The following is an 18,239-nucleotide window of genomic DNA, read 5'->3' on the forward strand; positions in this document are numbered from 1 at the left end:
AGGAATTCGATGTGGCTTTTGGACACCCAGCAGACAGATCTGTGCTCTCTGCATGGCAGGCTTACACACTGTGAAAAGTTCTGCTTTTAATAGTATCTGCTTCACTTTTAAAGGAGCTTTTGCTAGCTGGGCAATGTTGGGGAGGCACCTACCGCACACCTCATCCCTTATACGGGACGGGGCAATCTGACAGTATCTAACAAAATACTTCCATGTCATAGAATTTGCTGCTTTATTCCCAAATCTTTAACTCAAACCCAGGAAATGCTATCATATATAATACCATATTGTATTTTTAAGTCCCACAGGCAACAAATGGTAATATCAAAGCCACGCTCAGCCCAAACTTTGTCCCTCTGCATCCATGCATTATAATGCATCTTTGGTATACTGCAGGATGTTACTGCCATTAGCTAAAGCACAGGCGAGGGCTGGTTTGGAGGGCTGCGTGCAAGGCGGGTTCAGCAAGACAACAGGAACAAGTGGAGGGATGGGGCTCTTCAGATAAAATAGGAACGCAGAGTTTACCTTAAGAGAATAGCCTAAAAGAGCCTGGTTTGTTTAGTCTGGCGCACTGAAAGCTGTAATAGCTCTATTACTGCGTGAAGGGGACAGACTCAAGGAAAAGCAGGAAGCTGTTTAAATTAAAGAGCGGTGTTGGCACAAGAACAAATGGGTATAAACTGGCCACGCGCAGTGTCTGGCTGGAAAGCAGAAGATGTTCCCTGTCGATGAGGGAGGATTTTGGAGCATCCTCCCAATCAGGGCAGTCTGGGCCAAACATTTACTGGTGTAAAACAGAGCTCACCACCTGTCTGCAGCTGACCTGGGCAGTGGTCTTGGCACCACAACTCCAAGTGCCACCTCCCTCTTCCCAGTGCACAGCTCCTGATCACGTAATTCTTACCTTACACACCTTCTTGCTCCAAAACATTCCTTACTTGTATGTAGTATTTTGCTATTATGCATGATTTGGCACATACTATGAACTACATCATAAGCTACACCGTGCTGCATACATATGTATTTTACACATGATAACAACCAAAGAGTATTAGTGAAAAACCAGTCTCGTTCAGAACCCACATCGCACCCTGATCCTTCAGAAACATGTATATGCCCTTAACTTTACATGAGTATGGTTTACTGTACTGGGAAATAATTGCACATAAAGAAGTTAAACATGCGCGAGATTAAAGCTTCAGGCAGTTTTGTTATTGGCCACCCCAGCTCCAGAATTAAACCTCTGGGTAAGCGTGATGATAGCTGAAAGAAAAATGCATGGTAAACTGATAATTTTTTCCCATTTTAAGTCAATGGCACTGACCTACAGTCCCCATCTATCTCTGCATCTCATAGCTACTCAACCCATTTTACCCTATACAGTATGCTATTACATGAAATACCAAGGCAAGGCTAAAAAAGCACTCCTATCTGCAAAGCCTGGTAGTAGGCTCCTCCCAGAACATTTTAACTTCGGAGGTATCCCAAAAAGCATACTGTAGAAACATTACTGGAAACCATGAGGCTTTATTATCAATGCACTCTGAAAAATTGCGTGGAATTTGGCAGCTTTTTTTTCCAACAGCAGCTCTATGAGTCACGCCGGACCCCGCGGGACAGTGAGGGGCTGAAGGATGGACAGGAACGGAGAAGGCAGCCCAGCCCTTTGGACTTGCACACATGCAGAGCCGGAAAGCACGATGTACGAGGAAGACGGGCCATGAAATGAAAGGAAAAAATGTAGCATGAGCCTCATGAGAAACTTATGTGATTCGGCACAATCCGGACAGAGGGAGATTACAGAGAGAGAGATATTACACCTGAGCCAGCAACTCATTCTAAGTACTACATAGGTCCAAAATACAGAAATAATTAAACAGGCATATCATGGACTGAATAAAAAGTTAATAAATCCTTCTTTTTTCAGTATCTAACTTAAAGTTGGATGCACATTATGGGAAATTAAAAAAGAAAAAGTAGAAAAAAAAAAAAACCAAATAAGTGAAAGCATAAAAGACATACAAGATGTTATGGGACTTCTGTAATTGTTACCTTTAAGCCCTTTCCAGCCAGAAGCAGGACATGACGGGCCAACTGACAAGCCTGACGAAGCCCTTGAATCTGATCTTCATTCTTAATTTCGATGTCGTCTCCCCAGTCTGGTACAATGCCTGTCGTCACATAGTCTGGCTTCTTTATGTGCTTGGAGAAAAAGGATTGAAAATGAAGATCAGAAAACTGAGCATGACAATGGGATCATTTTCTCAGATACTGCCTCCTGCTTCATGGCAGCTTGCCCTTTCTGTCGTAGTATCGACCTTCCTAAGCCATCAGGGCAAACCCTCAAGGCTGCCTCAGTATTTCTTCCACTGCCCTTTTGAACTTAACATTGCCTGTTACTACTGACTTATACAGTCTGTTAACCTTCCAGTGCTGAAACCCCAGATACTGCAGCCGACTTCCAGCACAGACAGTCGCAAGTTTTAAAACTGTGAGAAAGAGACTTAAAAAATCTTTATTTTCTTTTGCAAAGAGGCACATTTTCTACAAAAGGCATCTGGAACTGACGGGACAAACATACAGGATTAGGCTCAAAAATAAAACTGATCAAATCCTTAGTTTCTCGTTCAGACAAAACTCCTATTAACTTCCATGAGGTTGCTTTTTGACTAAGAACCTTAAGATTTAACTTATTTTAATTTAGAGGTTTTTACTTATTAATCTAGTTCATATGTTGTGCCCAAATTTGTCCATCTACAACACTATGCAAGGGCATCCCAATTCACTGTGTCAAGGAAAGTGTAATAAACTTCATTTTTTGCACACAAAGCTCTCAGCCCTCATATAGAGGAGAAATTTCATTTCTGATTTTTTTAAATCCACAACAATTTCACGACACTTGTATAAACACAACAAACTAATAACAACAGTAACATCTTGTGCAGAGATGGAAATGCACTTTCTCTCGGAGGGTCATGGGCTGTTTCACTGGCTGGAGAAGAGTCCCTTCGCCCACCACAGCCAGGCTGATTCTCTGCCATGCCGGCCACAGGGCGAGTTTTGCACTGACTTCACAAAATACAGAATCAAGCTGGCAGGCATAAAACAAAGGGGGCACTTGGCCTGTACACAACAAGACCATACAACACTAGGGTGTAGGAGTAAAGAAGAGGGGGGCAACAAATTACCTCCAGCAGGACTTTAAATAGGAAGACTGTTGTTACTCCTACGGGTATTTCATTTCTGCTCTGATAAAATGTGAAACTATCTTTAGTGGACTTATGTCAACAGAATTTCAGATTTACACTTAACTCAAATTAATGGCCTATCAACCCTAACAATATCCTATTGCAGTAGTTTGGGACTTAATTTAGAGAAAAACCCCATCATTTGCTGGATTAGCAACTCCATACACAGCAGCACCCTTGCTTTCCCCCTTGGAGGGCACTTATCTAGTAACTGCTGAGACCTGACCCTGCTGACCTGTAAGATCTGTTAACGGAGAAGCCCAAAGCAGTGTACATACAAATGTCTACGTATACAGTTTCACACCAACATCTTGAAAAAATCCATGTTATTTCTATGTGATTTCTGGCATATTCTGTATGAAGTAATAACTTTGTCCTCAAGTTTTCAGAGCTGAAGAATTGGACTGATTTTTAGACAGTCTGAGAACTCTGATCTGTGAAGACAACTTTTCAGTATGACAATTTATTTCTCCCTCTTTATCCTAAAAGAAGCATCTGAATGCAGAAAAGAAAAGTTCGTAAGTTCTACAATTTTTAAACCTTTGAAAATATATAAAGCATGTAACCCTATGGTCTCCCTGCACACAGAGCTTCCACAGCCTCTTAGGTGTAAGAGCCCTACATCCAGCACCCTTATCTGCTTTCCTGTCTAACAACTTTTTAGTATTTCTGGCCCATGGAAATACTCTTTATTTTGCATAAGAAATCTATAATCAAATGAACAGTAAAACTTAAAGAAGTACTAATACACATACTGAAAAGCACTGTTTAGAAAGGGTACTTTGGTTTTCTTTTGGCTAAAGGAAAGCTACTAAACAGTTAATCTGGATGCTGTAATTAAACGGGGGGGGGGGGGAGAAAAAAAAAAAACAAGGAAAGCAGAAGTGGAACACGTGTTAAAATTGCATGAAAAAGTTCCTTTTGGCTCTAAAGTAGATTAAAAAAAGAGTATATGTTGCAAGAAAAAAACCACTCAGGGACAGTAAAGACGAGTTTAGAATGTGCAGTAGGGTTGCAGAGCAGCTACCAGCAGGTATTGTATGTTCTCTTCCTAAATCTGACATAACCAATTAACAAAACCTTCAGCAAAATATAAACATTTTTATAATTAGCTTGCTAGAGATTTATACAGAGAAGGACTCAGATGATCATGAATGATTCCTACTGACTTTTGGTAGGATGGTCTATAATCGTCCAAAATGAGAATCTGGACCCAGAAGTGTTAAGTGTTGACAGATGATTATAATATTCCACATTTATACTACCATAACTGAACAAGCCCCCGATTTAAACTCCCTAATAACTAGATACACCACTGTGTTTAACATGGTAGGCAGCTGAAAACTTCTCTCACCAGCGCTCCTATTTCAAATACCAGACCAAGCAACAGGACAGTGATCCAAACCCCCAGCTGTCAGACAACAAATACACTCGATCATGCCTGCAGTCGAACTCTATACTGACTGAAGAACGGATTAGGTAATAGAAATTGCAGTACCTTCGGAACTGGGTGAGCTGCAGAAACTGTGGTTGGCCAAACTATACTATAAGCAGTATTTCTTTGTCCCTGAAAAAAGAAGCATCTTCGCTGTTGATTGCTTGACTGCCTGTGCAGGTAGATACGACTGCACGAAGAAATGATTACATGGCAGCCAGACACAAAACCTGTTAAGAGATAAGTTAAAAATGGTTACCATTTTTTTCTACTACCACATTACAAAATGGAAAGTATGCAAAAAGAAGGGCATCATGTAAAATAACCACAGAAATCATGTAGTAGCCAAGGGTAGTTCAAATTGTTCAAATCTTGTACTGTTAAAGAAAGAGCATTAACACCGAGAAGCAATGAGAACAAACAACCTCCCCGAACAATACTTTGAAGCTTTATAAAATACCAGATCTATTTTGATTTGATGCATTAAAAAGTAGCGTGGGTAAATTCCCCAAAGCTTACAGCCAGGAGTGATGCTCCAACTGGACCCTGCTTGTAGCCATTTGCACGGCTAGAAGCTATTCAAGGCTTAGGGAAACGGCTAATAAGGGACAATAGCAAGAAAAAAGGTGAGAAAAAAAGTGATTTAATGTTGATTTCAGACAATATTTTCACCTGTATTTTTGCAGAATTGGTCACAGATGTGAGCATAACCAAGCTAATGTTGCTCTCGTCATTTGCGCCAAGACACAAGGAATGGGGTTCAATTTGTCCTGCCTAGCAGGGCAACAGAACAAACTTCAAGAAATATTTTTAATCTTGGCCAAAGGCAATTGAAGGGATTAAAATTTGCCATTGACTTGGAATATTCAAATCAGATTTCCATTTAATTTACATGGGAATTTGGGACGACAGTTCATCAAGAGTATTCATTGCTCAAACTTAGTTGTTGGGCAATGACACATTTTGCCCCCGCTCAAAAAAGAAAAAAGAAAAAAAAAGGCAAAAAAAGGCAAAAGAAAAGGGCATTGAGGCCCAAAGGTTGTCAGAGACATCAAAACCAAAATAATGCATCAGAAAAGACAATGCTAGCATCAAATTTGGGAAATATACTAAATTCAAAAGGATTACTGATACTGCCCAATTAAACTACAAATTAAACTACAATTACACGTAGTGCATATTTCCATCTACAATCTACATTCCATTGTACATTCTACAATCTAAACAGAGGGGTTTTTTGAAACATAAGTTTCACATAATAGTTAATCTACTTCTGAAAAATGTCATACGTATACAAACACAATATTTTGTGGCAAGTAACCCATATGAATAGTTACTCTTTAGTAAAAAGAAAGTGTTTTCATTTAAACAGAAGTAACTAAAAATTTTTATATCACAGAAATTAAGAAATTAATCTATTGCTTATTTTGTAACTATGTAAAAATGACCTTTTTTTTTTTTTAATAGAAGAAGAGTTTCTTCCATATCTTGTATGTTATTATTGCACCTTCCTTCCTTTCCTTTGGGTGCATTTATCAAGTCCAGATGCAGAAATTATCCTTCCGCATGCACACTTGGTTTCACAGACAGCCCTTTTACAGCATTTCATGATATACAGAAGATTTGAGTTACACACCTTTTTTGGTGCCCCAAAACCCAGAATGAGTGAAATAGGTGCATGGGGTTTGCTTTAGAAATGTTCCCGACTGTCTCTTTGCATGCTGATCAGTGCTACGTTTAGTTACCAGTATCTGAATCTGTGTAACACCTGAAAGGTTGTAGAGACTTTTACTCAGTGCAAGCAATTTTTTACCGTTTTTTTTAAAGTGTTTATAAGTAATAAGGCAGAGTTGGAGAGTGAGGCTCAGATCAAGCTCTCAGTATAACCTAGGTACCCCAATGGAAGTTACCTGCTTCAAGTGTCTCCATGGAAGCAGAGCTGCCCAGTTAACAGAGGGTGGATTGGTTTGGTGGTGTTTTAATTATCATTTAATCAACAACCTCTCATCTACTGCTTTCCTAGGGTCTCCTTCACAAGAAAAAAATCATTGTCCAATTAAAAAAAAAAAAAAAAATCTGGGCCATCTAACCTGCACAACGTATAAGCGCATCCAGAGAGCCCAAAGCATCCTACAAACTCCCTGGCTGGTTTGCACCCGTTTCTGGAAACTGGAAGCACAGAATCTGCTGAAGCAGCAACTTTTGGGCCATCAGAAGTAGCAATCCGTCCGCCAGCGTAAGCTAAGGTAGCTCTTTTACAGAGTACAGTGGAAGTACCTTGCTCCTACCACAGCTGAAGGTATTGTAAATATAATGAAAACACACAGTCACTGATTTGGTCAGTTAAAGTCCACGTGGACATCAATATGTGAACGTGTATTTCAAACGCTCTCCTTGACGCACGGCATGCTGCCCGGGCACCAAGTCTACTGTGTAAAAGTTTAATTGGGGAAGAAAAGGTGCAAGTGTGCTTGCCAATTATTCAACAATAAAACTCCATATGTCCCAAATACACACTCTTAAATACATTAAACCAGTTTATATTCATGGGTGCATGCCTATCGACTATCGCACATTTAGAAGGGACACCTTTTTATTTGGAATAAAATTTTTACCTCTATTCTCCCAAAGATACACTGTAAGTGTTGTCACAAGATAACAGGATAATAAGGTACTGTAGTCTGTTGTTACTCTACTAACTACTCATTATAAACCAGATGCATACAAAAATATCTACTACTTGAACAGGTGAAATGCGACAACTAAATAAACATCACCATAATATAATACGACTCCTAAAATACATCACAAGAATTATAAACACAGGACAACTAAACCTTTATTTGAAATATAAAAAAAATATAACAGAAAACAGTCTCCTACAAAGTAAAAATAAAATGAAATAAAATGGCATTAAAATATAATGAAGTTACTGTTTTATAATGAAAATCTGGACTCCATCCACACACTTCCTTCCTTAAGAAGGCCTTCCTAATGTCTCCACGGCTCCTTTTATTTTTTAAGCTCCCATATTCACAGCTAATTCGATATAGCAACATCATCAATCACTGGAGACAGGAACAACTGGATGTAGTCTGGCTCAGATATTCCCTCCTCCCCATCCCTTACACCTATCAAAGCTTTTCTCAGTGCCTTATTTACTTCTGCAACACTGGCACCCAAGCACATCCTTTTTGTCAACCTTTCTATGTATATTAATTACTGTAAGATAGTTCATAAATGCAGGATTTGTGCAGCTGCCAGTGGAAACTGCAGCCATCGGAGCGAGCCCAGCGTTTGAAGCCGGGTAGCCTGGTAACACGCCAGCACAGCCCGGATGCAAAGTTGACCCTTTACGCGTTTCTTCTCTCCCCCAACAGCAAGGCTACGTCACTTGCCACGAGTAACAGAGTATTTACTATCAGCTGCAATAAGGAGAATTATTACCAGCGTTACTGAATCACATCAGCAGATACGATGTACCGAGCACAGAAAATTACAGACAACTGCTCCTCTGACTCGACAGTGAATCTCACTGTGCAATCTCTATGCACACAAGTCCTGCCGGAGCCGCTGGATTCCTCCGCATACGTTCCAGACCTGAATTTGTATTAATTATATAAATATGCACTGCGAGCTTTTGCAAATTATCAGATAAATTTATCTTGTGTGGAAATTACATTTTCTTTTTCTTTTAAACAAGTCAGCCAAAGGGGCTGAATACAGAATTCAAGTATGATGATGGGTGGGAGCATTTTAAGTGACTGATTTTGCAGCACAATGTGCCCTATATTTATTAGCCTTTTACTCTAGGTCTATTTTAATTGTTATCTGTTCATGCATGCTACACTATATAATGAAATGCTCCCATTTCACTCACAGAGTAAAGAGTTTTTTTATGTGTATCTCTATTAATGACCCTTAATTAAGTTGATTTTAGTAATTTAAATGTGATTTTCCCCTGGTCAAGAAGTATTTTTAAAGGGAGATGTTAGAAATGAACTCTCACGTAAGCCCTTTTCTAATGCTTCTTGTTTAACAGTTACAGCAATTTACCAGCTATGTTTTCAATGAATGAGGTGTGGGCTAGCCATGCAAAAAACTACTCATCTACATGATTCATCAAATGTGATTGTTCGCAACCATTTTTTTGGTATTTATTTATGAAAGACTTCAAATTTCTCAGCAATTAGCAAAAACGTTACCAAAGGATAAATTTCATGACAGTTCTAAGCTACAATAAATAAAAGCGTACATCTTAAAAGAGCCAAGAAATAAATTTAACATATTTTAGAATAATTTAGTCATAGTATCAACAGAAGCACAGTAACAAAATTATCTAGGATTACAAGAATTAACATCCAGCTGATTTAGGAAATAAAATCAACTTGCTCTTGATAAAGTAAATCTTATTTAATGTATATGAACAATTAACAACATCAAAAGCATTGTTCAGATAACTAATTTTTAAATATGTGATTTAATATATGTATTTTTTAAACTCAAAAAAAAGAATGATCGTGGAGATTTTCTTAGTATATATGCATTTGAGGGTAAAACATTAGAAATCTTTAATTTGGCTTGTCAGGACATTTTAATATGATATAATTTTGCTTCTTGTGCAAATATTCATTTTGCTGAAACTTCAGAGGAATAAAGTCTAAGGTGAGGTATTAAAAATCACTGTGGGTAATAATATGTGGAACCCAATCAATGCAACGAGGTAAGAATATATAGCTTTTTGCTGTTAATTACTAAATGCTCCCATTTTTCAATCCAAAATAATGTCTGTGGTTTGATAGATCTTTACTTGTAATTGTAATTCTGTCTTAATAAAACACTGACTTTGTAATCCGTGTGTTGCAAAGGTAAGCCCAAGCTTCAAAAATAGGATGGGAAAGATTAAAGGTTCTCTGCAACTCTGTGTAACCTGTGTAGCAGAAGAGCAGCTCACATTTCACAAGCAATAACCTGTGCATTTGCTAAAAAAGAAAAAAAAAAGGGGGGGGGGGGGGGGAGAACAACATGGGGAAATGCCTGAGGCAGAAGTTGAAACTGATTGGGCGAAGTAGAAGGACAAGAGCCCTTGAAATTAAACAAAAGCAAATTCATTCTGTTGACAGATGTTGATTACATCAAAGCCATGAAAGAACTTTTTTCTGTTTCTTTTTTTTTTTCTTTTTTTGCAACTAATACCTCCGCGTTTTCTGTACACTAAGGATATAACCTATCTTAATCAACATAACCCAACAGGTAATAATTTTTGAATTTGGTAAAAGTATATTGTAACGAGGTCTTAACGACTGGCTTCTCCAAACAAGAGTGTATTCACATGGTCATGTCTGCATACCCATGCTGGTCATGCCATCATCAGCCCCTTACTTCCAGGGGTTAACTGCTCTGGCAGCCAAATAAAATACAGAGAGCACTGTGTAATTATGGAGACAGTCAAAGGGCAGACCCTATTTTGAAATCTATTTGCACAGACAAGGTCTTCCAATTTCGCTTACAGGAAACAAGCTGGTAAAGGGGGTCTCCTCCTCTCCAGATGCTTTCCACACTTTTTTCCCACATCAGGAAATCGTGGACATGGACACCATGCAGCACTGTTTCCTGGATTGCAGGACTATGTCATTACAAGGAGAAGAGCAAGTCCATGCTCGTGAGAAATATTTCCTCCTAATTGTCCATATTAGGGGAAAGCAAAACCCACAAGGACTACTGAAAATGTGACTAGCAGCAATTTGTAAACAGGACGCAGCCACAGCTGTCATGATGGTACTGGAAAAGAGAAAACAGAAATGAAAGGGTAAAAACACTCTGGTTTTAATAGCATGATTGGGGAAATGAAATATTCATCAGGATAGATGTGACTTCAGTTACAACAGCAACACATTGGTGAAAACCTTGACAACGGCATGCTTATGACTGTACCCTGATAAACCAAAACACAGACCAGTATCTTGCAAACATTATATTCTAATTGGCATTGTTTTATTTAATTATTGAAATTAACTGGAGATTAACAACAGAAGTTGTTTAGTTAATAAAGGCATCAACAGGCTTGCTGTTCTTGTTACTCTCATAAGAGCCAATAAAGCCAAGCAACAGCCAAATGCCAACCAACTCCAAGGGAGCAGAGTCAGCCCCTCTGCCGACACCACTGGGGCTCCTCAATGACACTGAAAAAAGTCAAGTCTGGCCCTCGGGACCAGTTATGCTCCCTGCTAATTAAAATTTTGCCCTTACTTCATGGAGAGCGGAACCGGGCAATTTGTTTGCTGTATGCTAATACAAATGAGTTTTTTAATTGGGTGTAAATTTATAAACTATATAGAAATACATTCTTGTTTGGCTTTACTTATTATAACTTAGTCTAGACCAGCACACTAAAATGATGAATCAGTGCCTTCTGGAATAGTGCCGTTCTTTTAATTCATTATTCAGTCAAACTTAGGGCCAACAAAATAGCTGTTCTACAAGTTGGTAAACTGGGAAACCACAGAGAATCAGAACCTCTTCTATTTACAGGAAGGATGACAGCCTAAGGGTACTTCATCCCAATAATAACAACATTCAAGTAATGGTGCCCAGGTCATGACAAGCCATGACCCTCCCCGTAGCTCCTTCAGGAAGCTGGCTCAGTGCCACCTTTTATCAGCAGCAACCGGCAGTGCAACTTTAACAAACAAGAAAAAAAGGAAAAATTAATGTTATATCCTTAAAAACCCCTTCGACCAACTGAGCAGTTGTGTGTACATATATATACACACACACACAGAGTGACACCAAGCCAGTATAAGAAATAAATTGAGTAAAATTCCGGTATCGTTAAACAGCACTTTCCCATTTTATTATAGGATTTAAAAAATATAGAGCACAATCTAACTATATCTGAATGATATTCATTCATATACGAAAGGAAATTAATTGTCTATTACAGAAAATGGGACTGGGCTTAACTTTGGGAACAGGGCACTGTAGTTCTCCAATAGAGCCTTCCATTCTAGTGTTACTTCTACTACATCTTCTCTCTCCAATAGAATAACACAAGGAGAAAATAAAAAGAAAGTTTTGCCTAAAGCAGTATCACAGCAAAATGAAAGAAGTCAGGTACAAAAGCTGGACAAAGCAATATTAAAGAGTTTCACACACAGTTAATATCAGGGGAATTTAGGCTTCAGATCACAGCATCTGGCAAGTTTCAACTTCTGTGACTAGAAGGAGAAACATTCCTCTTATGTTACTGCATTCCTGTATTGAGTAAATTACTTTATGATAAAGTGAATAAATTAGAATGAGAAACATATCTGCTCAGGTTTGCATATTTAAATACATCTTTCAATCACTTTCTATCTATCTTTAGGTATTTTAAAAGATCAGAAGAATTACTTTTGCTTGAAAGACTGGTTATTGTATTCCTTGTTTTGCTTTTGTAGGGAAGTAACAACTGTTGGAACAAGTTAGTTTAAAAAAATAGCAGTTGTTTCAGATTAAAAAAATAAGCTATTCAAATAGTCTTTACACACACGCACAATACGAAATCTTGTTGTTAATATGCACCCACCCACAGCTTTAACATTCATTGAATCCTACTGGGATAAAATCTTTTCAGGTGCTCTGTGAAACAACTGTTTTTCAACTGGCATGGTTACGTCCTATATACACGCCTGATACAGTATTAAATGTTAAAAATAAATCCTACTTTAACTTCTTAAATTTCCACCTGAAATGGAAAAAATATGTCTGAATCACCACAAAAAAGGTTTCTCACAGAAACCCTTTCAGTGGATGAGCAAGGCTGCTGAAATAAGAGTAATCTTTGCATAGAAAATTTAGGAGTGCTCCTGAACATCGTATCAGGATTTTCTGCATAGCTTGAGACACAGGAAGAGAATGGGCGGTCAGGAGTCTTTTCCCCGCACAAAATATAAGACCCATTGCAGTAATTATTTTCAATACACCTGCAGTCGAATCTCTAAGGATACAAGAGGATTCCTGAATCGTAAGCCAGTCTTATCTCAAAATTTAGAAAAAAAAAAGTGTACACTGCTAGCAATTTTGGGATGAATACCTTAATAAAATAAGATTACATTACTACTCATTTGGTTAAAATGACAGCTGGCAGTGTTTCTTGCCTTGTATTAAATGTTGTTACTTGTATTGTCCTGTTTTTACATGAGAACACAAGTTACATTAGGACAGTAAGTCTTTACTGAGAAAACACGTACATGTCCTTCGCTAGAGTGAAGAGTGTAAGGCTGGGGAATTACATCCTGTGACCCAGACTTCAGAAATATATGAGCAGAGAGGTGTAAGAGTTTACAGCTGTTTCTACTAAACTATTGTGGTGGTAACAAGCTCTTTTTTTTTTTTTTCCCCCTCAAGAAGATGCTCTGCCCACTTCTGTGGCCGCGGACCTGCTCGCACCCCGCAGAGGTAGGGCATCGAGCCCCCGTGTTGGCCATGGGTGCTGGGAGACCCATCAGCGGCTGGCGGGGAGAGCTTGCTGCAGAAAACTTGTAGCATCCTTATTAAAACATTTATTTTTAAACCTGTCAGTTATTAATATGTGCTATTAATGCATAACTTGGAAGCTTATTCATAAATATGTGACATTTGGGTCACTGAATGAATTATAATGATAGGATTACGGATCGGATTTGGAAGAGTACCATATGATGTTTGGGAGCTGTTTTAATTTTTTTTTTTTTTTTAAATACCTTTCACTTATCTTCTTGCTTAACACTTACAAAGACCTCTTTCTTATCATAGAAGTCCCTGTTTATCAAACAGTGATACAGAAAGAAGTTGTTTACATTTTCAGAAGTACCAACATACATCACTTACGACAAAAAAAACAAACACTCCATAAGAAATTCTCAATCACTGTCAATCATATGCACTAAAATATACATAAACCAAAGCATGTGGTGTGAACTATATTAGATTCAAACTGAACACAAAATTACAACTATAACAAACAAACAAAAATTACAAGTGACTCATAGGCCTATTTACACATCTCGCCAAACTGCTGGAAAGGTAGGTAACCATAGAAACCTGACAGCCTAAATTCAGTACTTTAAAATTTGTATTTAGTTTAAAATGCTGAAAATTATGTTTCTGTTTGACGAAATCCGTATTTTTAAAGGCTTCAGTTTTTGCTTTGGTACTTAAATAAATGCTTAAAATTATTTCATCTCTCGGTTACTTTTAGATTTGATTTTATCCAAGTAAAGATTACAGCTTACTCTTTGTAATATACAATGTTAATACATTTTAATGCTGCAAATTTAATATTTCTAACATTTCTTTAACGATTGAAATTAAATAGTGATATAAAACAAACACTCCTGCACTTACTATTAAATGTTTTGCATATAGACTTTTCTAAGCTGCACACTAGCAAAAAAAAAAATTACTCAAATTAACTGTTAAAGCTGAAATGCTAATAGCCTTTTCAACTTATAGTTCTTTTTCACTGACAATTACAATTTGCATGGCTTAAAACTTAATACTATGATTAGTACTAATGTCCTATATTTTACTTCATAATCTAAATGAGTAAAATATTATTTTTGTAGTTCACTGGCTCTTAGGCTGTAATGTTCAGTGTGTATTTCATTATGCAGATGAGCAATGGATGTCGTCTAACATCATTTAAATGGGTCAACAGTATTTTCCTATTCACATTAATCATCCAGACAGCCAAAAAAAAAAAAAAAAAAAAAAGCCTTGAAAACTGACCTAGGAAATCTCTTTTTATCACCGGCTCTTCCCACTAGTCAAACAACAGCAAACACATGCTACGGGAGATGGGGGAGCCTCGCAAGCCGGGGAGCCAAGGCTGGGCGCTGTTCCTCTCGCTGGTGCACAGCTCCTGCTGCAGCCGGTGCGGGCAGCGCTCCCCGGGCTGCCCGCGGCCCCATGCCAAGAATGATTCTCGTCCCGCGAAGTTCAATGGGAGCTGTGTGTTGACAAACTGAGCAAATTTGAATCGGCAAAATTCGTTCTTGGCACGGGGACATGCAACTGCGCTGAATGCAAAGGCGTGCTGCCCGCTGACGCTGCGCTGGCAGCCGGGCTGTTCTTGCGTAAACACACTTGTTGGAAAACTCCCACTAAAGTCAAAGGACACAGGATCAGGCCAATTATTTATAAAACACATCAAAATTAAGGGCTCTATTCTCAAGCCACATAACCATCATCTATGGCCCATTTCATACAGAGCATATTTCAAATAAAATGGTAATTTATAAATAACAGCGCTGATGTGGAAAGGGAAGCTGCTCTAACAAATGCCAAAAGGGACAGAATGTAAGTATAAAACATGCAGAAAGTAACAGGAAGATCAGGTGCCAAACATTCAGACTTATTTGTTCAGTGAATATAAAACTAGGATTAAAAAAGAAAAAAAAGAAAAAAAAAAAGAAGGAATTGATCAGGATTCCCTCAAACGTGAAAGTACTGCTGTGGCACAAAATCTCCATAAAGGCAGAGATAACACGTTTGATGATATTGCAGTGTACCAGGGCTGGCAGAGCTTGCCTGGGAAACGCAACAGGGGGCAGATCCTGCTGGACAACACAGGGGAGGTCCAAGCTTCTTGGAGACGGGATGCACGGGCTGTGAGGCCACAGGCAGGCAGGCAGTGGGACTCCTTACCTCCTCCCTTATTGCTGCTGGACAGTGGCTTTACCAGCGACCATTCTCTGCATCCATCCTTATTTAGACACTCCACTATGAGCACAGCCATTGATATTTCCGTTTATTTTCTAGTAACAAATTTAAAACCTTAAAACTTTGGCTTCCGTTGAAAGTAGCTGTTACTTTCTAAATAGGTGTCAGTGATACAGCGCACAACACCTCTTCTCCAGAGGCTATACCGGCCGGTCACTTGCTACCGCAATGCAAATTTCTGATTTTGAGATAGGAAAACCAATAATATGGCTTTGGCACTGGCCACCGGCTTTCTCCGACAGCCTTCACCGAGCTTCCTTTTCCAATCCACAGATGTAAATGAAAGGGAGTAGGAACTGAGCTTCAGCTTCTAAAGTAAACTAATTGACATATGGCAAAGTAGGAGGTTTCCAACTATTCAGACCTCACAAGACTTCATTTGCAACACTCATACCCCGGACAAGTGTTTCACCAGGTACAGCAGGCACCTTAGCTGGATGCAGTAACTGTTCAGTGCAAAGAGCTAAGGCATCCGTGGGCACTGACCTGGTGGTCGATTTACAGTAAATTAAACAATAACCACCACTATGATGACTAAGGTTCAGTCTTCGCCGTGACCTTTTCTAGGTGTCGGGAACATGGAGACCAGCATATTTCATGGTGTGACAATGCACGTGCAGGTCAGTATCTGGCACACTCATTTCCCCTGCACCCTGTCCCATGTAATGCACATCAGAAGGAGTTAAGACAACTGACATTCAACATCTGCGAGTTTCTAAAGCACGTCTTTGGGACTGGCTCCAGCCCTGCCCATCTGGCCCCTTGCTTTCCAGTGAGAAAACGTCACATTTGGATCCCAAGAGCTAGCTGAGAGCCCTGCGCGGTAAGGAAGGACCTCTGGGTTTCTCCACTGCCCCATACCCCACAGTCAACACCCCAGCTACTGCTACGAGAGATTTCCTGGAGGAACTGCAGCAGCACTTGTCTTGTTGAAACAAAGACAATAAATCACAAATTACAGCAGCTGCTTAATCCCTAGAGAGCAGATCATGCACTCCAGTTGCACTTTAGGCAGTGCCTCTCACCTCCAAATCTCGACCTCGCTCCCAGTCACTTCTCCTGATGCACACTTCACAGGTGTCAGCCACCCACATAACACCTCCCTACTGCATACAGTGCTCCAAGGATGGGTACGGCAAGGCCCGTGACAGCCACTCCCCACAAATGCAGACTTAAAAAAAAAACACAACCAAAAAACAAACAAAAGAACACTTCATTTCTAAACTATCTTCACCAGGCTATTTACTCACTTTGTAGAGTTTATCGGACTACTCCACTATCTGATTTTCCAAGATAGACAGTGTAAGCAAAGGGTCTTCGCAAGAAATTAGGTCTCCAGCTCCTTTTTCTAGACTGAAAAGGATTTACACAGCTCTTCTCTGCACAGATAGTAAATCTATAAGAAGCAATAAATGTTTTGCTTTCCACAAGATGGAGATAACCTAACTTGCCAGCTAAATATGACAGGCATTTCTTCAGAGCAGGCTTAGCTACCTTGTCTGCAAGGCCGGGCAGCAATCCATTAAATTCTCCATGGGGACATACCACTTAACCAATTACTAATTTGCAAACTCAACTCAGAACTTTTAGATTGTCTTGCATGATTTGTTAAACATCCACCTCAACTCTCTTTTCTTGTTGTTGTACAGGTTTGCGATTTAAATATACAGATTTGCAATAGTATTGCCCACTGGAAAGACAGACTGGTATGGGCAGCAACCTGAGCCCACAGCTGGATCTCCCAGTTGCTCTGACAGGAGCCAGTTGCTTGCAAGTGAGGAAAAGTTTCAACCAGAACACAGCTCACTTATGTATTTATTTGGAGCTTTGGTTAGATAGAAAAAGCTCCGGAGGCAGAACTGACACAAGAGACAAAATTTGTAAAGATACTAATTGCATAAAAAGAAAAAATTTTGCAAAGGCTTCCCATTCAATTTTGTACAAAAAAGGGCATTTTTCCTTCTAAGCAAAATTTAACATGACTGGAAGAGAAGGCTGCATAACTGTCTGTGTGTCATGCAAGACATAGGCACATATTGCATTCCTCATGGGGAGGACTGAAAAAACAAATTAAAAATGGGCTAGTAGTAAAGCCATGAATGTGGCAAGAAGCACATCGATGCTATTAAGAAAGGCCAGTGATCCTGGCAGCCCCTGGTAAATCCAATGATAGTGCAGACCCATCTTGACAGTGCTTTATTAAACCTGCAGATCTGCATGAGGAAACATTGATGTCTCAATTTTACTGGTAATTTCAGCTGCAAAAAGGCACCATTTTTCTAATTAAAAAAATCACGTCAGTGAAGTTGTTCATTAAACCTCTATCCGGATGTGATTCATGATGCGCCATAAATTATTCTGAGAATTATAAAATACAGCTGGACAGATAGAGCATAAAAGCCTCAACTCTGGAGCGAGTGCTGGTGGTGCTTCCACAACTTTCTGCAGAAGCCCAGCCACAGAACCAGGCATCTTCTGCGTTCAACTTCGTATCTTTGGTCTGTCTCTTGGAACTTTAGTCCAACACCTGGATAAATTCTGAGTGAGAAGCTTTGGCCCTAAAATATATGAAAGATGTGATAACAGAAGTTATGTGTATTGACAAAATCATAGCTGAGACACGTACAGGAGGAGGTCTTAACTCCTTTTGACTCTAAAGTCATCCCCAAACCAGCGAATTCAGACAGTTATGCGCTAAGAATCCTGCTGCATATTTTAACCATGGAAAATATGAAGTCCATTTCAATCCACCCAATGGCCTACTGCAAAGTGATGTGACTGTGAATTCAAATTTTATGACCCTGGCCACA

At 39.2% G+C, this 18,239-nt stretch overlaps 1 protein-coding gene across 1 annotated transcript in view; it reads right to left on the bottom strand.

The window, feature by feature from the left end:
* The window catches only part of METAP1D (methionyl aminopeptidase type 1D (mitochondrial)), a 32,517-nt gene extending 17,106 nt beyond the window's left edge, over positions 1–15,411 (bottom strand). The window contains exons 1-4 of the mRNA XM_009333309.1: positions 15,389–15,411; positions 14,500–14,810; positions 4,750–4,916; positions 2,056–2,205 (exon numbers count right to left, since the gene is read on the bottom strand). Of these exons, the coding sequence (XP_009331584.1) occupies positions 2,056–2,205; positions 4,750–4,916; positions 14,500–14,810; positions 15,389–15,411 (651 nt within the window). The remainder of the gene's footprint in view (positions 1–2,055; positions 2,206–4,749; positions 4,917–14,499; positions 14,811–15,388) is intronic.
* Positions 15,412–18,239: the final 2,828 nt, after the last annotated feature.

Source organism: Pygoscelis adeliae, unplaced genomic scaffold, assembly GCF_000699105.1.
Source record: "Pygoscelis adeliae isolate BGI_AS28 unplaced genomic scaffold, ASM69910v1 Scaffold160, whole genome shotgun sequence".
Lineage (NCBI taxonomy): Eukaryota > Metazoa > Chordata > Aves > Sphenisciformes > Spheniscidae > Pygoscelis > Pygoscelis adeliae.